At 34.6% G+C, this 18,896-nt stretch overlaps 1 protein-coding gene across 1 annotated transcript; it reads left to right on the top strand.

Moving 5' to 3' along the window:
* The first annotated feature begins 17,714 nt into the window (after positions 1–17,714).
* On the top strand, positions 17,715–18,497 carry LOC141391848 (uncharacterized). Its single transcript, XM_073964539.1, has one exon. It carries the CDS (start codon positions 17,715–17,717, stop codon positions 18,495–18,497), a length of 783 nt encoding a protein of 260 aa, XP_073820640.1.
* The last annotated feature ends 399 nt before the right edge of the window (positions 18,498–18,896 follow it).

Genomic DNA, 18,896 nt, shown 5'->3' with positions numbered 1-18,896 from the left:
ATTATTTTATTAATGCTTTTTCATATTAATTTATTATTTTTTAATTTTTATAATTAAATTAAAAATTAAAAGAAATAAAATTGAAATATTCTAATTTTAGAATTTAATTATTTATTGTATTTTTTATTATTTTTATAATTATTATTTTATTAATGTTTTTATATTAATTTAATATTTTTTAATTTTTATAATTAAATTCAAAATTAAATGAAATTAAATTAAAATATTCTATTTTTTATTATTTTTATAATTATTATTTTATTAATGTTTTTTATATTAATTTATTATTTTTTAATTTTTATAATTTAATAAAAATTAAAAGAAATTTAATTAAAATATTCTAATTTTAGAATTTAATTATTTATTGTATTTTTTATTATTTTTATAATTATTATTTTATTAATGTTTTTTATATTAATTTATTATTTTTAATTTTTATAATTAAACTAAAAATAAATTAAAATATTCTAATTTTAGAATTTTATTATTCATTGTATTTTTTATTATTTTTATAATGTTTTTTGTAATGTTTTTATTATTAATGTCTTTTATATTAATATATTATTTTTAATTTTTATAAATTAATTAAAAATTAAAAGAAATTAAATTATAATATTCTAATTTTAGAATTTAATTATTTATTGTATTTTTTTATTATTTTTAAAATTATTATTTTATTAATGTGTTTTTTATATTAGTTTATTATTTTTTAATTTTTATAATTAAATTAAAAATTAAAAGAAATTAAATAAAAATATTTTTTTTTTTTGATTTTTATTATTTATTGTATTTTTTATTATTTTTATAATTATTATTTTATTAATGTTTTTTTTTCTTAATTAATTTATTATTTTTTAATTTTTGTAGTTTAATAAAAATTAAATTAAAATATTCTAATTTTAGTATTTAATTATTTATTGTATTTTTTTTATTTTTATAATTATTATTTTATTAATGTTTTTTATATTAATTTATTATTTTTTAATTTTTATAATTCAATTAAAAATTAAAAGAAATTAAATTATAATATTCTAATTTTAGAATTTAATTATTTATTGTATTTTTTATTATTTTTATAATTATTATTTTATTAATGTTTTTTTATATTAGTTTATTTTTTTTTTAATTTGTATAATTAAATTAAAAATTAAAAGAAATTAAATAAAAATATTCTAATTTTAGAATTTTATTATTTATTGTATTTTTTATTATTTTTATAATTATTATTTTATTAATGTGTTTTATATTAATTTATTATTTTTTCAATTTTTATAATTTAATAAAAATTAAATTAAAATATTCTAATTTTAGAATTTAATTATTTATTGTATTTTTTTATTTTTATAATTATTATTTTATTAATGTTTTTATATTAACTTATTATTTTTAAATTTTTATAATTCAATTAAAAATTAAAAGAAATTAAATTAAAATATTCTAATTTTATTATTTATTTTATTTTTTATTATTTTTATTATTATTATTTTATTAATGTTTTTTATATTAATTTAATATTTTTTAATTTTTATAATTTAATAAAAATTAAAAGAAATTAAATTAAAATATTCTATTTTTGGAATTTAATTATTTATTGTATTTTTTATTATTTTTATAATTATTATTTTATTAATGTTTTTTATACTAATTTATTATTTTTTAATTTTTATAAATAAATTAAGAATTAAAATAAAATATTCTAATTTTAGAATTTTATTATTTATTGTATATGTTATTATTTTTATAAAGGAAATTTTCGCCATAGGTTAAATTTTTGATTTTTTCCCTATAATACTTGGGAAAATAGCTCCATATCTTGAAGTTTGACCTACGGCATAACTGCCCTTCCGGGTTCGTAATATTACCTTCATCGACTTTCATCGCCAAAAAGAATTGTTCGCCCCCCAGCCTTTGATCTCCATATTTGCGCGTATTGATATTTTTCCTTAAAAACGGTTTAAGAAAACGTTTTTTTTATTCTAGAATTGCAACTAACAAAGTTTTCAGAAGCGAATTAATTTAATTTGATTGACAACTCTATAAGCTTTTTGACGGTATACATATAAGTTTAATCGGTTAATTAAAACCGGTTCAAAAATCGGTTTCAATGTCGGAATATCCGGTTCCAAAATAGAGATAACCGGATCTATCCTCCAAGAAAATTTGTTATTAACGTGTTCATCATTACAAAAGCTATTTGTGGTAAATATTTCAGAAGCACCCCAGATGTCTACATAAGCAATAACCAATAGTTATGTGTACATACCAATATATACCCAATGACGAATATACAGAAAAACAAAACATAGTTTATTTCTGAACCAAAACCGATTAAATGTCAAAAAGGAAAATGAAAACGGGACAAAATCGATTAGTTGTCAAAGGGAACCGTACCTAAAATCTTTTGAGCAACATTTTTGTAGAATATTTGGATGCTGAAAAATCTCATTTTGTGGTATTTTCACTACGGTTCAAGAAATAAAGGACGAAAAGGACATGAAAAGCATTGAGTTAGAAAATGTAATGTTCTACAAAAAGATTCGCCAATCGATTTCACTGAGGACATGTCACCACAAAACGAAGCTACAACAACGCCAAGTATTATAGGGAAAAAATCAACAACTTCATCGCGCGATATCTCAGAAACTTGACCTATGGCGAACATTTCCTTTTGGGTTTCTAGTACACTCATCAAGGGCTTTCATATTCAAAAGAAATTTTCCACCCCCAGACTTTGAGTTCCATTTTGTGTCACAGTGTTATTAATGTTTTTTTATATTAATTTATTATTTTTTAATTTTTATAACTTAGTTAAAAATTAAAAGAAATTAAATTAAAATATTCTAATTTTAGAATTTAATTATTTATTGTATTTTTTATTATTTTTATAATTATTTTTTTATTAATGTTTTTATATTAGTTTATTATTTTTTAATTTTTATAATTAATTAAAATATTCTAATTTTAGAATTGATTATTTATTGTATTTTTTATTATTTTTATAATTATTATTTTATTAATGTTTTTTATAATAATTTATTATTTTTTTAATAAAAATTAAATTAAAATATTCTAATTTTAGAATTTTATTATTTATTGTATTTTTTATTATTTTTATAATTATTATTATTTTATTAAGAGTTTAGAAGGTACTCTTTCATATTTTTTTACATATTTTTATTATTTTTATTTTATAAATATATATTTATTTTATAAATAAATATTTTATATCTGTTTTTTTTTTGTTTTAAATTATTTTTTTATAAAATATACTGAGAAAATTGATAAAACAATAATAAATTTAAGAAAAGCAAAAATAATAAATTAATACTACTTTTATTTTTATATTATTTTTTATAAAATTCTTATTATTTTTGTTTTGCTATTTTATTTAAATTTAGCATTAAACATTTTTAATTATAAAAATTAAATTAAAATATTCTAATTTCAGAATTTAATTATTTATTGTATTTTTTATTATTTTTATAATTATTACTTTATTAATGTTTTTTATATTAATTTATTATATTTTTAATTTTAATAATTTAATAAAAATTAAATTAAAATTTTCTAATTTTAGAATTGGCAGCGCGAGCTACCGTTTATAAATTACATTTGTCAACTTGAACAGTGGCCATGCGTAATTGGTTTACGCACACACCACATTAATCATGCCGGCGTCACGTAATTGGTGAACCGACAGAGTAATCTGATTTTGAGTAAATAACTTTGGTTTTTTCGTTTCGATCACTCTCTCAAAAGTTTTGTTAAGAAGAAGTTGAACGCAGCAATCGCTCCATACTGTCGCCCAAAAACTATTGTTTGAAAAAGTGTAGTGTACAAAAAATATAAATAAACTTGTCAAATAAACTAATAAAAAGGATAAAGTGTTTGTGCTCATTTTATTTCTATTGGCATTATAACAAAACCCAACAAGGTAAAGTGAAAAAGCCAAAACAAACTGTTCGTCAAACAATTATAAAAAAGGGAAACACCGCATCGAGCCTAACATTGGTCCTCGGCCTAAAAAAAAGATATCAGAGTAAAAGGTGCGTATTCATTGTGTTCCAATTAATTGTTAAAAAGAATTTATTTGTAGTGGTCCAAAAAAAATTGCAAAGAAATTTTAATTTTGTGTCTCAAAGCATACACACACTCACATACAAATGTAAAAAGAACGGATTGGGAATTATTAAATAGAAACCGTTGTCAATCAGTAAATGTGCCAAAATTGTACATAAGAGAAAAAACACTGTACATATGTGAAAAGGAGCAGTGTAAATAAGAGATTGCAACGCACAAAAAGTTATATACAAACGTACATACATAGCTATGAAGTATTGCAGATTTACTCAGCATTGTTGTTGCTCTTTGTTGAAGTAAATAAATTGATGTGGGCTAGTGCGTTTGTACTTACTTACTTACTTAGCTGGCCCATTACAGAACATTTGTGCTATAGGCCGAACTAAGAAGAGATCTCCATTCCTCTCTATTTGTTGCTTTGCACTCTGGAATACCGCGCCTTGTCATCTCATCATCCACTTGTTTGCGCCATCTATTCCTTGGCCTGCCAATTCTGCGTGCACCGCCATGTGGCATGTATTCATACGCCTTTTTAGCGGGTTCATCATCGCTCATTCTTATGATATGGCCTAGCCAACGCAATCGCTGCATCTCGATACGTTTAACAATATTGATGTCGTTGTATAGCAGATACAGCTCGTGGTTCATGCGACGTCGATATTCACCGTCAACGCAGATTGGTCCGTAGATCTTTCGAAGAATTTTTCTCTCAAACACACCAAGCACTGCCATGTCTGCTTGCGCAAGTACCCAGGCTTCGGAGCCATACATCAGCGCGGGTAGTATCAGTGTTTTGTAAAGCGTTATTTTTGTTTGACGAGATGTGGCTTTGTTTTTAAACTTCTCACTTAATCCAAAGTAGCATCTGTTGGCCAATACAATTCTTCTTTTTATTTCACAACTGATGTCGTTTGTTGTGTTGACGGAGGTGCCGAGGTAGACGAAGTCTTTTACTACCTCAATATTATAGGAACCAACTTCCACAGTCGGTCCGAGCTCAATGGACGCATTGCGCGTCGACACCATCAACTTGGTCTTCTCACCGTTTACCGCCAGACCCACTTTAGCAGATTCTCCTTCGACCTTTATAAAGGTATCAGTTACTTCTTTTACTGATCGACCCATGATGTCTATATCATCAGCATAAGCAAGTAACATGTGACTATTGGTGTAGATTGTGCCACTTCTTTTGACGTTTGCCTCTCGTATAACCTTTTCTAGCAGGATGTTGAAGAGGTCGCACGAAAGGCTGTCTCTTTGTCTGAAACCTCTTTTGGTACCAAACTCTTCGGAGAGTTTCTTTCCTATTTTAACTGAGGACCTCGTGTCAGTTAAAGTCATTTTACAAAGCCGGATGAGCTTTGCGGGAATACCAAATTCAGACATGGCTTGGAATACCTTTGAGCGCAGCGGACTGTCGAAGGCTGCTTTATAATCGACAAAAAGGTGGTAGGTGCCAATCTACTTCTCTTGGGTCTTCTCCAGGATTTGCCGCAGGGTAAATATCTGGTCAATGGTGGACTTGCCAGGTCTAAAGCCGCATTGGTATGGTCCAATAATCTCGTTGACCATTGGCTTTAGTCGTTCGCACAATATCCCTGACACGATCTTGTAGGCAATAGGGAGTAGACTTATGCCCCTATAGTTAGAGCATACAGTCTTATCTCCCTTCTTGTGGACGGGGCACAGGATACTCAGGTCTGCTTGCGCAAGTACCCAGGCTTCGGAGCCATACATCAGCACGGGTAGTATCAGTGTTTTGTAGAGCGTTATTTTTGTTTGACGAGATGTGGCTTTGTTTTTAAACTGCTCACTTAATCCAAAGTAGCATCTGTTGGCCAATACAATTCTTCTTTTTATTTCACAACTGATGTCGTTTGTTGTGTTGACGGAGGTGCCGAGGTAGACGAAGTCTTTTACTACCTCAATATTATAGGAACCAACTTCCACAGTCGGTCCGAGCTCAATGGACGCATTGCGCGTCAACACCATCAACTTGGTCTTCTCACCGTCTACCGCAGGACCCACTTTAGCAGATTCTCCTTCGACCTTTATAAAGGTATCAGTTACTTCTTTTACTGATCGACCCATGATGTCTATATCATCAGCATAAGCAAGTAACATGTGACTATTGGTGTAGATTGTGCCACTTCTTTTGACGTTTGCCTCTCGTATAACCTTTTCTAGCAGGATGTTGAAGAGGTCACACGAAAGGCTGTCTCCTTGTCTGAAACCTCTTTTGGTACCAAACTCTTCGGAGAGGTTCTTTCCTATTTTAACTGAGGACCTCGTGTCAGTTAAAGTCATTTTACAAAGCCGGATGAGCTTTGCGGGAATACCAAATTCAGACATGGCTTGGAATACCTTTGAGCGCAGCGGACTGTCGAAGGCTGCTTTATAATCGACAAAGAGGTGGTAGGTGCCGATCTACATCTCTTGGGTCTTCTCCAGGATTTGCCGCAGGGTAAATATCTGGTCAATGGTGGACTTGCCAGGTCTAAAGCCGCATTGGTATGGTCCAATAATCTCGTTGACCATTGGCTTTAGTCGTTCGCACAATATCCCTGACACGATCTTGTAGGCAATAGGGAGTAGACTTATGCCCCTATAGTTAGAGCTTACAGTCTTATCTCCCTTCTTGTGGACGGGGCACAGGATACTCAGGTTCCAATCGTCGGGTACTCGTTCTTCCTGCCAGATGGTGCTAACTAGCTGATGAATACACCTTATCAGCGTGTCGCCTCCGGTTTTGAACAGCTCGGCTGGTAAGCCATCGGCCCCTGCTGCCTTATTATTCTTCAGCCGATTTATTGCTGTCTTTACCTCATCTTGGCTGGGCGGAATACATTCAATACCATCTTCTGGGATTGGGACTGTGGTATCTTCGTCGTCTTCGCTGCTATTGGATACCAACAGATTTGAAAAATGTTCTTTCCATATCCTGAGTACACTATCTGTATCAGTTACCAAATTACCTTGCTGGTCTCTACAGGAGGATGTGCCTGTACCAAAGCCATCAGTTTGATGCTTGACTCTTTGGTAGAATTTTCGGACTTCATTCTGGCTCCTGTACATCTCGATTTTTTCACACTCCCGCTTTTCCATCTCTCTCTTTTTCCTGCGGAAAAGACTCGTGCGCTACGCGTTGCTACGGATTGTAAAGTAGCCTTATATGCCGCATTTTTCTCTTCGGTGGCAGCACGACACTCCTCATCATACCATGGATTCCTTGGTGGAGGTCTCTGGTATCCAAGTATGGATTTTGCGGCTGTTTGCATGGAGTGGGCAATGCTTTGCCATTGCGCTGATATGTTATCGGGATGAGGAGGGCTTTGATTAAGCAATTGGGCTAGTTGAGTGGAATATGCTGTGGCTATCTGTTGTGATTGCAGCTTACCGATGTCTAACTTTCGTGTTGTGTCTGTTCGTACTTTGTTTGCTACGTTTAAGCGGGTGCGTACCTTTGCTGCAACAAGGTAGTGGTCCGAATCAATGTTTGCGCCTCGGAACGATCGTACATCCAACACGCTCGATGAATGTCTTCCATCTATCACAACATGATCAATTTGGTTTCTTGTTTTCTGATCTGGAGACAGCCAGGTGCCCTTATGAATATCGAGATGATTAAATCTGGTACTGCTAACTACCATGTTTTTTGCAGCTGCAAAGTCTATCAGTCTCATACCATTGTCAGATGTTTCACTGTGGAGACTGAATTTCCCGACTGTTGGGCCAAAGATATTCTCCTTTCCAATTTTGGCATTAAAATCGCCTAGAATGATTTTAATGTCATGGGCAGGGCAACGGTCATATGTTTCTTCTAAGCGCTCGTAAAATATATCTTTGGTCTGTTTATCCTTTTCTTCAGTGGGAGCATGAGCGCAAATAAAGCTGATGTTGAAGAATTTAGCTTTTATTCGAATTGCAGCAAGTCTTTCATTCACTGGAGTGAAGCTGGATACAAGATGTTTTAGTCTCCGACTAACTACGAATCCACAACCAAACTCATGCTTTACGTCATGGCAGCTATAATACAGTGCGTCACCTTTAGGTGTTGTTGTGACGCCTTTCCCAATCCATCGTATTTCCTGTATGGCAGTAATATCGGTCTTGTACTTTTCAAGTACGTCTGCCAATGCGAAGACTGCACCTTCTCTATAAAGAGTGCGAACATTCCAGTTGCAGATTCGCAGATCATGGTCCTTAAAACGTTTGCGGGGTTCGTCAACTTTAGAGGGGTTTGTTTTTCTTTTCTTTCGTTTTTTCATAGTAGGCTGTTTTTTCTAGGGGAGGGTTACTAACCCGACGCCCAAACCCAAGTTTTTAACGTTCTTATGGGTGAACGCGCGGCACATGTTAGCTCACTACCTTTAACAGGTGTTAAAGGCAGTTCCCCAGGTGACACCACGGGGAGGTCAGTGTCCACTTGGGATGAAAGAGGGACCAAGATAAATCCTGGGCTTTGCCATGTTAAAACCGGTCAGGACCGTTCCTTGGTATCTTCCATCCCCTACGTCACCCGTTTGTACATACATATTTTTTGTTTATGTTTTACATACAAACAGTTTTGGAATCTTCGGAATTTTGCTTTACATGTTGTTGCTCTTGTTAAAGTAAACATTTTTGGAGATCAGTGCGATTGTTTGTATGTGCATATTTGCCAGCCTAGAGAAGGTACATAAATAAATACAGACGGCGGTTTTACTCAGCATTGTTGTTGCTCTTTGTTGAAGCAAATAAAGTGAGGAAGGTCAGTGCGCTTGTACATATGCACATATTTAACCGTTTGACATACATAAATTTTGGCATTTTACTTTACATTGTCGTTGCTCTTGTTAAAGTAAAGAAATTTGTGTGGCTCAGTTTGTGTTTTTATGTGCATATTTGGCTGCGTGAAAGGGTGAACACATAAAGACTGATTAATAATTTACTGAACATTGTTGTTGCTCTTTGTTCAAGTAAATAAATTGATGCAGGTCAGTGTGTCTACATACAGACTGGCAATTTACCTAACACTGTTGTGGCTCATTGTTAAGGTAAATAAAGGGAGATAGATCAGTGCGTTTGTTTGTACGTGCATATTTGTCTGCTTTGAGAGAGTCAACATACCAAAGACAGATTGAGAATTTACTTAACATTGTTGTTGCTCTTTGTTCAAGTAAACAGATTGATGTAGCCAGCGTGTTATAAAAAATTAGATATATGCATCTCAGTTCGTTTGTACCTACATAGTAAAGTTGTAAAGTTTCATCAAAAGAAGAGGAAACAGTGGCTCCAAAGCAAAAGTTTCCAATACATGTTCCGCCGTGTGATACAGATATTTTTAGTGGAGATTATGTAACGTGGCCCACATTTAGAGACCTGTTTACGGCATTGTTTATTAATAACGCAGGTCTAAGTCCAGTCGAGAAGTTATTTTATTTGTTCCAAAAGACAGATGGTGAGGCAAGGGAAATCAATAGGAATATTGCGCTGACGTCAGAAAATTTTGATATTGCTTGGTCGAATTTAAAGAATCAATATGAAAATAAGCGCGTGTTAATTAATAGTCAACTAAGACTTTTGTTTAATATGGTGCCATGTCATCAAGACTCTGCTGCTGAAGTAAAAAGATTACAGTGAGACGTTAATAATTGTATATCGGCGTTGAAGTTGTACGAGATTGATATTGGCTCGTGGGACCCGATATTTGTTTTCTTGTGTTCCGCTAGATTGTCGCAGCAGACTTTGAATCTCTGGGAGCAATCAGTTAAAAACAAGACAGAGGTTCCTTCATGGAGGGAAATGAATGAGTTTTTAACAGATAGGTTTCACGCCCTAGAGAGTGTATTAGATGTAACCGCTACCAACTCCCAGTGGCCCAACAGTTCTCAAAAAAGTCACCAGACTAGTGTTAGAGTTAAACGTCAGAAAACACATCATGTTAAAAGCGATTTCTTTCAATGCAAATTATGTAATGAATCGCATCAAATAAGCGCTTGTAAAAGGTTTTTGTCAACGGATCAGAAAAATAGAGCCTCTATACTAAGAAAATTTAAGTATTGTTTCAATTGCTTAAAGATAGGCAATCTATATGTAAATTGCACTAGCCCAAATGGCTGTGCTAAGTGTCAAAAGAAACATCATACGTTATTACACAGAGATTTCATTAATAAAAATAACACAAGTCAGGCTAGTTCATCTAAAAGTAATAGTATACAGTCCACTGAAGCTTGAGAGACAAAAGATACAGTTCAAACCCATCATACTTCTGTTGCAAAAAAAGTGATGTTAGTGTAGCGAAACACAATTTATTAATAAATAATTAAAATCATTTATTTGAAAGACGAACGTCGTAGATGAAAAATATTTTTAGAATGAAAAATGTATGTATACAAAATTCAAAATATCCATAGACAAAAGTATAAGGCTTCTTAGTTTCAATTAAAAAATACAAATTTAAATTTTCAAAGTGTGGGAAAACCCCTACAACACTCCCCCCTGAATTTAATCTAAGTTTATAAATACAGCAAATCAAATTAAATTTAAATATTATAGAACTTATTCGGTAAATACTGCCTTAAGCCTATTTATGGAAACGTTTTGCAATTTGTCGTTTATCCTGACTTGGAAATATTTCGGAGTTCTTTTAGAGACTTCATAAGGGCCGGTGTATTTGTGTCCTAATGATTTGGTTTTTGCATCAACTGTAATCCAAACATGAGTGCATGTTGAGAGGTCCTTGCTTATAAAAGGTTTTTTGTTAGAATGCATTGATGTTGGAATTGGCTGCAAATCTGACATGGATTTCCGAAGAGTGGTTATAAGCGAACTTGGATCTTCAAACTGTGGAACTGTGAAGAAATCTCCGGGTATTTTTAAGGATTGACCATAGACCAGTTCTGCCACCGATGCTTTCAAATCTTCTTTGTAACTAGCACGTATTCCGAGAAGCACTGGATAAAGTGATACTGTCCATTGATTGTTTTCAGAACATCGTAGACCCGCTTTTAATGTCCTGTGGAATCTCTCCAGTAAACCGTTACTTTGTGGATGATAAGATGTTGAGAATCGATGTTGTATACCGAGTGATGTTGTTAATTGTTTCATAAGGCTAGATAAAAATTGGCTTCCTCTATCTGATATTAAAGCATTCGGGCAACCAAATCTACATATCCATCCATTCCAAAACGTTTTGCAAGTCGTTTCTGCCCTCAGGGATCGGAAATGCTTCTGGCCATCGGCTAAAACGATCAATACACGTTAACAAGTATGTATTACCCTCAGACGGCGGTAGTGGTCCAACTATGTCTATGTGTAACTCTGAAAAACGGCTGCTTTCAATTGGGATATTCATAGTTGGACTCGAAGTATGCCTGCCAATTTTATTGCGTTGACATGCCAAACATCTTCGAACCATATTTCCAACATCTTTATTCATGAACGGCCAGAAAAAACGTTGTGAAATCATTTTTCTTGTTGTCCGAATTCCACCATGAGACAGATTATGTACTGCATTAAAAACATCTTTTCTGAAAGAAGACGGAATATAAGGTCGTATAGTTCCTTGAGAAACATCACAATATATTTGATAATTCCCCTGTGGAAAATTTAGCAACTTAATTGAATATGATCCATCCTTCTTAAGTAATTCCTTTAGTTCAATGTCTTGCTGCTGTTGTTGACACAATTTGCTATAATTTATTCCATTCACCTTGATTTCTTCCACTCTTGAAAGAGAATCTGCTACTATATTTTCTTTCCCAGCGATGTGATTTATATCTGTGGAAAACTGCGCTATATAATCTAGATGGCGGCATTGACGAGGTGAAGCCTTGTCCAAGTTTTGATGGAATGCATAAATGAGAGGCTTATGATCCGTGAATATTTTAAATGGTCTTCCTTCAAGGAAATGTCGAAAATACTTTATTGCGGAATATATAGCTAATAATTCTCGATCATAAGTACTATACATCTTTTGAGCTGCATTAAATTTTTTTGAGAAAAATCCCAATGGTTGCCATGAATCGTTAACATTTTGTTCCAGCACAGCACCCATTCCAAAAGAACTCGCATCGACTTTAAGGCATATTGATGCGTTCGGCAAGGGAAAAGACAGAGTAGTTGCGTCAGCTAGCTCCTGCTTACATTTTATGAAGGCATCCCGCGTTTCATCAGTCCATGGAACAGGACGCATATCAGAGGTGCCTGAGTTTCGGCTCCTTTTGGTAAAAACTTTCGATAAAAATTGATAAGTGCCAAAAATTGACGAAGTGAATGGATTGTAGTTGGTTCATTATAACTCATAATTGCCTCAACTTTCTTCTTCATTGGACTGACGCCTTGAGATGATATAGTATGGCCTAAAAAATCAATTTTGTTCACACCAAGTTCACATTTACCGGCATTAATTATGATGCCGTACTTCTTAAAACGACCCAGCAGTTGTTTAATATGTTCCAAGTGTTCTTCTTCAGATTTCGAGAAAACAAGCACATCGTCTAGATATACTACGACGAAATCCAAGCCTCTAACAACATCATCCATAAAACGCTGGAAAGTCTGTGCCGCGTTACATAACCCGAATGGCATTCTTAGAAATTCGAATAGACCAAACGGAGTTATGACTGCAGTTTTTGGAATGTCTGCTTCGTTCACAGGTATCTGGTAATAAGCCTTCATCAAATCAAATTTTGAAAATACCTTAGAACCAGATAATGACATGGAAAAATCGTTGAGGTATGGTATAGGGTAGCTATCCGGAACAGTCATTTTGTTGAGTGCCCTATAGTCCCCACATGGACGCCAAGAACCATCCGATTTGCGCACCATATGTAAAGGGTTGGACCAATTGCTATCACTGGAACGAATAATACCTTTTTCCATAAGATATTGGAACTCTTCCTTTGCAGCCGCTAATTTCTCAGGATCTAACCTTCGAGGCCTTGCTTTTACTGGGTTTCCATTAGTAGTAATTCGATGTACCACTTGATGGTTGTTTTCAATTTTGCTAAGATTTTGCGAAAGTAATTCAGGATACTGCTTTAAGACGGCATGGTATTGGCTTTCATCTGTAACCATTTTTATTTGAATTTTGGAACAAGTGGTGGTGGAAAGTGGCGAATTCAAAAAAGTGTTTCCATCGACTAAACCTTTTTCTTTGGAGATCTGGCAATAAATGAAAAAATTTTAAAAAATCTGCACGAATTATTGGTTTTGGTACATCGGCCAAAATGAATACCCATTTAAATTCTCTTCTTAACCCCAAATCCAAAACAATAAGTTTCTCACCAAACGTTGAAGTAGGAGTATTGTTAGCAGCGTATAAAACTAGCTTTTAAGGATTTTTTGAGAATTTACATGGAAAAATTGAAATGTCAGCTCCAGAATCAATCAAATATTGAATTTTAGTATGGCGTTCAGTAATAAATAAACGACTATTATCTCTACCATCGCTGAGAGACGTCGAACTATCACACGATGGCTGTACTAGTTTTTTGATGATTGAAATTTACATGGTTGTACACATTTTGATGCTTTATCAGCAAAACGCCAATGATGTTGACGAGAACGGCTGGTGTTGACGAGAACGTCTTTCGAGTGCATCAATGCGTTGAATAATCTGGTCCAACTTACCAACTAGGCCCGATGAATCTTGATTAGTTTTATTATTTGAAGAAATTTCCGAAATTGTGGTTGAAGCTGAAAATTGCTCGCAAATTTTGTCCGCTATACCAGCTAGATTATCTAAGTCTGCGGTATCAGTTACAGCAAGAATGCATTTAACATTTTCTGGAAGACGATCCATAAACGAAGTACGCATCATTTCATTGCTTACCCTGGTGCCAGCAAGAGATTTCATCCTATGTAAAAGATGTGAAGGCTTTTGGTCGCGTAATTCCAAACCGCTCAGCAATTTCTTCAACTGCGACTCATCTGATTCAGCGAAATGCTTGATTATTCTTGCTTTCATCGCAGCATATCTTCCTGTTGCCGGTGGATTTACCACGATATCCTTCAATACAAACAAAATTGATGGGTCCAGATTGCTAAGCAAATAATCATACTTGGTAGAATCTTGCGTAATTCCGTTTAAATTGAAGCTGGATTCCACTTGTAAAAACCAAATTTCTGGCTCCTCACGCCAAAATGGAGGCAGTTTTGCAATTCGTGCAGCAAAAATTTGCGTTGAATTCGTGGCTGGAGCATTCTCACGATGTGAATCTCCAACTAAATGTGTATCACCTCCTGATAGCGATGGGCGAACGTTTTCTTGCGTCATTTCAGTTATCGGGGTCACCAAATTGTAGCGAAACACAATTTATTAATAAATAATTAAAATCATTTATTTGAAAGACGAACGTCGTAGATGAAAAATATTTTTAGAATGAAAAATGTATGTATACAAAATTCAAAATATCCGTAGACAAAAGTCTAAGGCTTCTTAGTTTCAATTAAAAAATACAAATTTAAATTTTCAAAGTGTGGGAAAACCCCTACAGTTAGCCACAGCATGGGTCAACATTTGCTACTATGGCTCAACGTACAAAGTTAGAGCACTAATTGACCCATGTTCTGATGAAAGTTTCATATCTGAGCGTATTCAAAAACTATTAAAATTGCCCACTGTCCCTGTTCAAGCTGAAGTAACAGGTTTAGGCGGTGAAGTCGTTAGCAGATCAAATAAGATGGCATCTTTTGACATAAGCTCAAACATAAATCCCAACATTATACTCAAAGTAGAAGCTTTAGTGGTGTCACATGTAACTGGTGACATCCCTACACATTCTCTTTGTAATACTACTTTATCAGATCTACCAAAACTGGAATATGCCGATCCAGCCTTTTATAGAAGTGATCAGATAGATATATATCTAGGAGGGGATTTATACCCTGCAATACTAAGAGGCGGAGTTATGCATGGTATTTTCAAGACATTAGTGGCTCAGGAAACAATATTTGGGTGGATTGTGACAGGCCCAACAAGAAGAAAGGATCCGTCTTTAAATATAAGAGTGTCTCATTTTACAAAAGTTTCGTTAGATGAGCAATTAGCTAAATTCTGGGAGTTAGAAGAAGTGCCTCATAAGCCAGTGCTGTCAGAAGATGATAAGAAATGCGAAGAAATATTCTGTTCTACAATACTTAGGAATTCTGAAGGAAGATACATGGTAGACCTTCCTTTTAAACCTAACGTATCAGAAGTGGGTCCAAATCGGTACATTGCAGTTAAACAATTCTTAAGAAACGAACAAGTTTTGCTCAAATCTCCTGAGAATAAAAAATTTTATGATGAAGTAATGAAAGAATATATAAACTTAGGACATATGGTCAAAGTAGAAGATAAAGATCGTGGCTCAGGATATTACTTGCCTCACCACGGAGTGTTCAAACCCGAAAGTTCCACTACGAAATTAAGGGTAGTCTTTAATGCATCGAGCCCTTCGTCAAACCGTCTAAGTCTAAACCACATGCTGTATGTTGGTCCTGTGTTACAAGCAGATTTGGTGACACTAGTATTAAAATTGAGATTTTTTAAGTTTGTCGTGAATGCCGATATTTGCAAAATGTGTAGGCAAATTTTAGTTGAACCCAAGCACACATGTTATCAGAGAATTGTTTATAGAGAATCGGAAGATGAAGAAATTTCTGATTATAAGTTAAAGACGGTGACATTTGGTGTGAACTGTGCACCATATTTGGCTCTTAGAACATTACGAAAATTAGCAGATGATGAAGAGAATGCATTTCCAGTGGGGCAAATATATTGAGAGACTCAATGTATGTAGACGATGCATTAGTAGGAGCTCATAGTATCCCAGAAGCTAAAGAGGTCCGAGATCAGTTAATCGGAATTTTAGAAAAGGCAGGTTTTAATTTGAGGAAATGGGCATCCAATTCTGCTGAAATTCTTGATGGCATTCCAGTTGAACATTTATTAAGTGAAAGTTTTTTGTGTCTCGACGGGAAAAGTACTGCAAAGACGTTAGGAATGCGTTGGAATGCTTCGGACGATGTTTTCTACTTTGATACAGAACCGATTTTAAGAAAGCCTACTTATACTAAAAGAGAGGTATTGTCTTTAATAGCACGGATTTTCGACCCAGCAGGCTGGTTAGCACCTATAGTTATTAGAGCCAAAATTATAATGCAGGATATGTGGCTCGATAAGATAGGCTGGGACGAGTTAATAATTTTATATCAAGATACAATGAAGTAAATAAGATTTCAATTCCCCGGTGGGTATGTTTCACTCAAGATTGCAAGGTAGAATATCACGGCTTCTGTGATTCATCTGAGGTTGCCTCTGCTGTCACTATATATGTAAGGATTGAAAGAAGCGATTATGTCTGTTCAAATTTATTAGTTGCAAAGACTAAAGTAGCTCCAATAAAAAACCGTCGCTCCCTAGACTTGAGCTATGCGGCGCTACATTATTGGCAGAATTAATAAGCAGCACTCTAAGTAAATTTGAACCAAGAAATTATGATTTGTATCTATGGCGTGGCTCAAAAAGCCTCCCTGTAATTGGAAGACCTTTGTGGCCAACAGAGTAGCGAGTATTCTAGAAATGGTAGGAAATAGGAATTGGTCGCACGTCGTTTCGAATGAAAATCCTGCTGATCTAGCAACCCGGGGGCTGACTCCTGCGGATCTGGAGGGCAATAATTTATGGTGGCATGGTCCTGATTGGCTTGTTAAAGAAAAAGATGTCAACCCAACACTATGAAACGAGAGAAGAAGAAAAACAAGTCCATGTTCATGTTGCCAGATCGAAGAAAAGGTTAAACATTAAAACGTCTAAAAATAAAAGCACAATACATAAAACATCAGCAGATAAGAAGTTGCAATCCAAATGTTTCACCACTAGAAAAATAAAAAGTAAACCCTCGATCAAAAAGACTGATGTTAAACCGTTTGATATTTTTGAAAGATTTTCTTCGCTCTCAATGTCTATCCATGTATTGGCTTACATCTTTAGATTCTTTCATCGCCTAAAGAAGGTAGGATCTAGTGGCTCAAAAGGATTGAGGCTATCGGCTGAAGAACTTACCTTTGCCCGAAATCGTCTTTTCTATCTATCACAAGTTCGACATTTTCCTGAGGAAATTAAATGCCTCACACAAAAGAAGATGCTCCCATCTAGTAGTCCTTTATTGACATTAACTCCTTTTTTGGACAAAAATGGCATACTTAGGGCAAATGGGCGACTTGGTTCCACTACCAGTATAAGTTACAGTGAAAGACACCCTATTATAATCGCATATAATAGTAAACTGGCGTTTTTGTATGTAGATTTTATCCACAAAATGGTCTTGCATGGTGGACTTAGATTAGTGTTAAACACTATAAGACTTGAATGCTGGATACTTAAAGCAAAGAACTTAGTTAAGTTCTATATAAGAAATTGTAAGGAGTGTGTCTTATATAACAAAAGGTTCCATGGACAGATAATGGCTCCTCTGCCTGAAGAGCGAACCCGATTCAATCGCCCGTTTACTAATACGGGTATTGACTTCGCAGGACCGTTTGAGTTGAAAAGTTTCACTGGAAGGTACTGTCGTATCACAAAAGGGTACGTATGTCTCTTTGTATGCTTCGCTACAAAGGCCATACATTTAGAAGCGGTTTCAGATCTGTCCACACCAGCATTTATGGCAGCGTTAGCTCGCTTTGTGTCTCGCCGAGGTTGTCCAAGTCAAATTTTCTCCGACAATAGCAGAAACTTTGTAGGCGCTGCAAGGCAAATTGATGCGAGTTTTCTAGCCTTAATCAAAGAAGTCAGAGAAGATGTGATAGCACAATATGGTTATCAGAAACTTTCGTGGCACTTTATTCCCTCCGCTGCACCTCCTATGGGAGGACTATGGGAGGCGGGAGTTAAAAGTTTTAAGATGCACTTAAAGAAGGTTAGCGGTCAAATAAAGCATACGTTTGAAGAATTCTCGACTCTACTTGCCACCATTGAGGCGTGTCTTAATTCGCGGCCTTTGGCGGCTCTTTTGGACGAAGTTGAAGATTTATCGGCCCTGACTCCCGGGCATTTTCTAATAGGAGCCCCAATTTTAACTCCCGCAGAACCAGAAGAAGTGGCTCCGGTCGATAGTATTTTGAACCGTTGGCGAAAACTTAAGGCCCTCCAGCATGAGTTTTGCCGTCGATGGAAAGAGGAACACCTTAGGGAACTTAATAAACGTAATAAATGGAAATGTCCTCAAGATGACGTACGAGTAAATGACTTAGTTGTTATTAAAAATGAGCCATTACATTCCAATGAGTGGCGTCTAGGCAGAGTAATTAAGGTATTTCGTGGCTCGGATGACCGAGTAAGAGTTGTGGAGCTTAAGACACAAAGTGGTCAAATTACCAGGCCCGTTCACAAGATGGTCCTACTACCGCGCGGTTCTTCAAATAAAGATACAATTTCTGACCACTAAACTACTATTTCATTTCTTCATTTCATCCTCCTCATACAACAGCTAATTCCATTTTTTTATTCCACTAATAGATGTCAAATTTCAACGAACGGTATCCCTGCCCCGTGTGTACAAGATTCCATGCCGTTTCTTGGCGTTGGACATAGGTCGTCGACGGTTGAAGGTCGACCAACTTCGTTTATGCGTAAATTGCTTGACGCAATCCAACCAACGCAAGGATTGTAAGAGTGACTCACGGTGTATGAGATGCCGGAGTGACCACAACTCTCTTTTGCATCCCGTCTCTCCTGGAAGTATTTGGTTTCCAATGACAGCGTTAGTTCGCCTATACCCAGATGAGACCAATTATAGCAAAACCATCAGAGTGGTCATTGATCCAACCCGGAAGACTTCGGCCAT

The sequence above is a fragment of the Musca autumnalis genome, unplaced genomic scaffold (genome assembly GCF_047663935.1).
Source record: "Musca autumnalis isolate F117 unplaced genomic scaffold, ASM4766393v1 scaffold_157, whole genome shotgun sequence".
Classification (NCBI taxonomy): domain Eukaryota; kingdom Metazoa; phylum Arthropoda; class Insecta; order Diptera; family Muscidae; genus Musca; species Musca autumnalis.
Note: the sequence above shows the minus strand (reverse complement) of the source record. Positions and strands in the feature narration are given on the sequence as shown.

Coding starts and splice junctions, on each gene's coding strand:
- LOC141391848 (XM_073964539.1), top strand. CDS start 17,715: ATGGCAGCGTTAGCTCGCTTTGTGTCTCGCCGAGGTTGTCCAAGTCAA.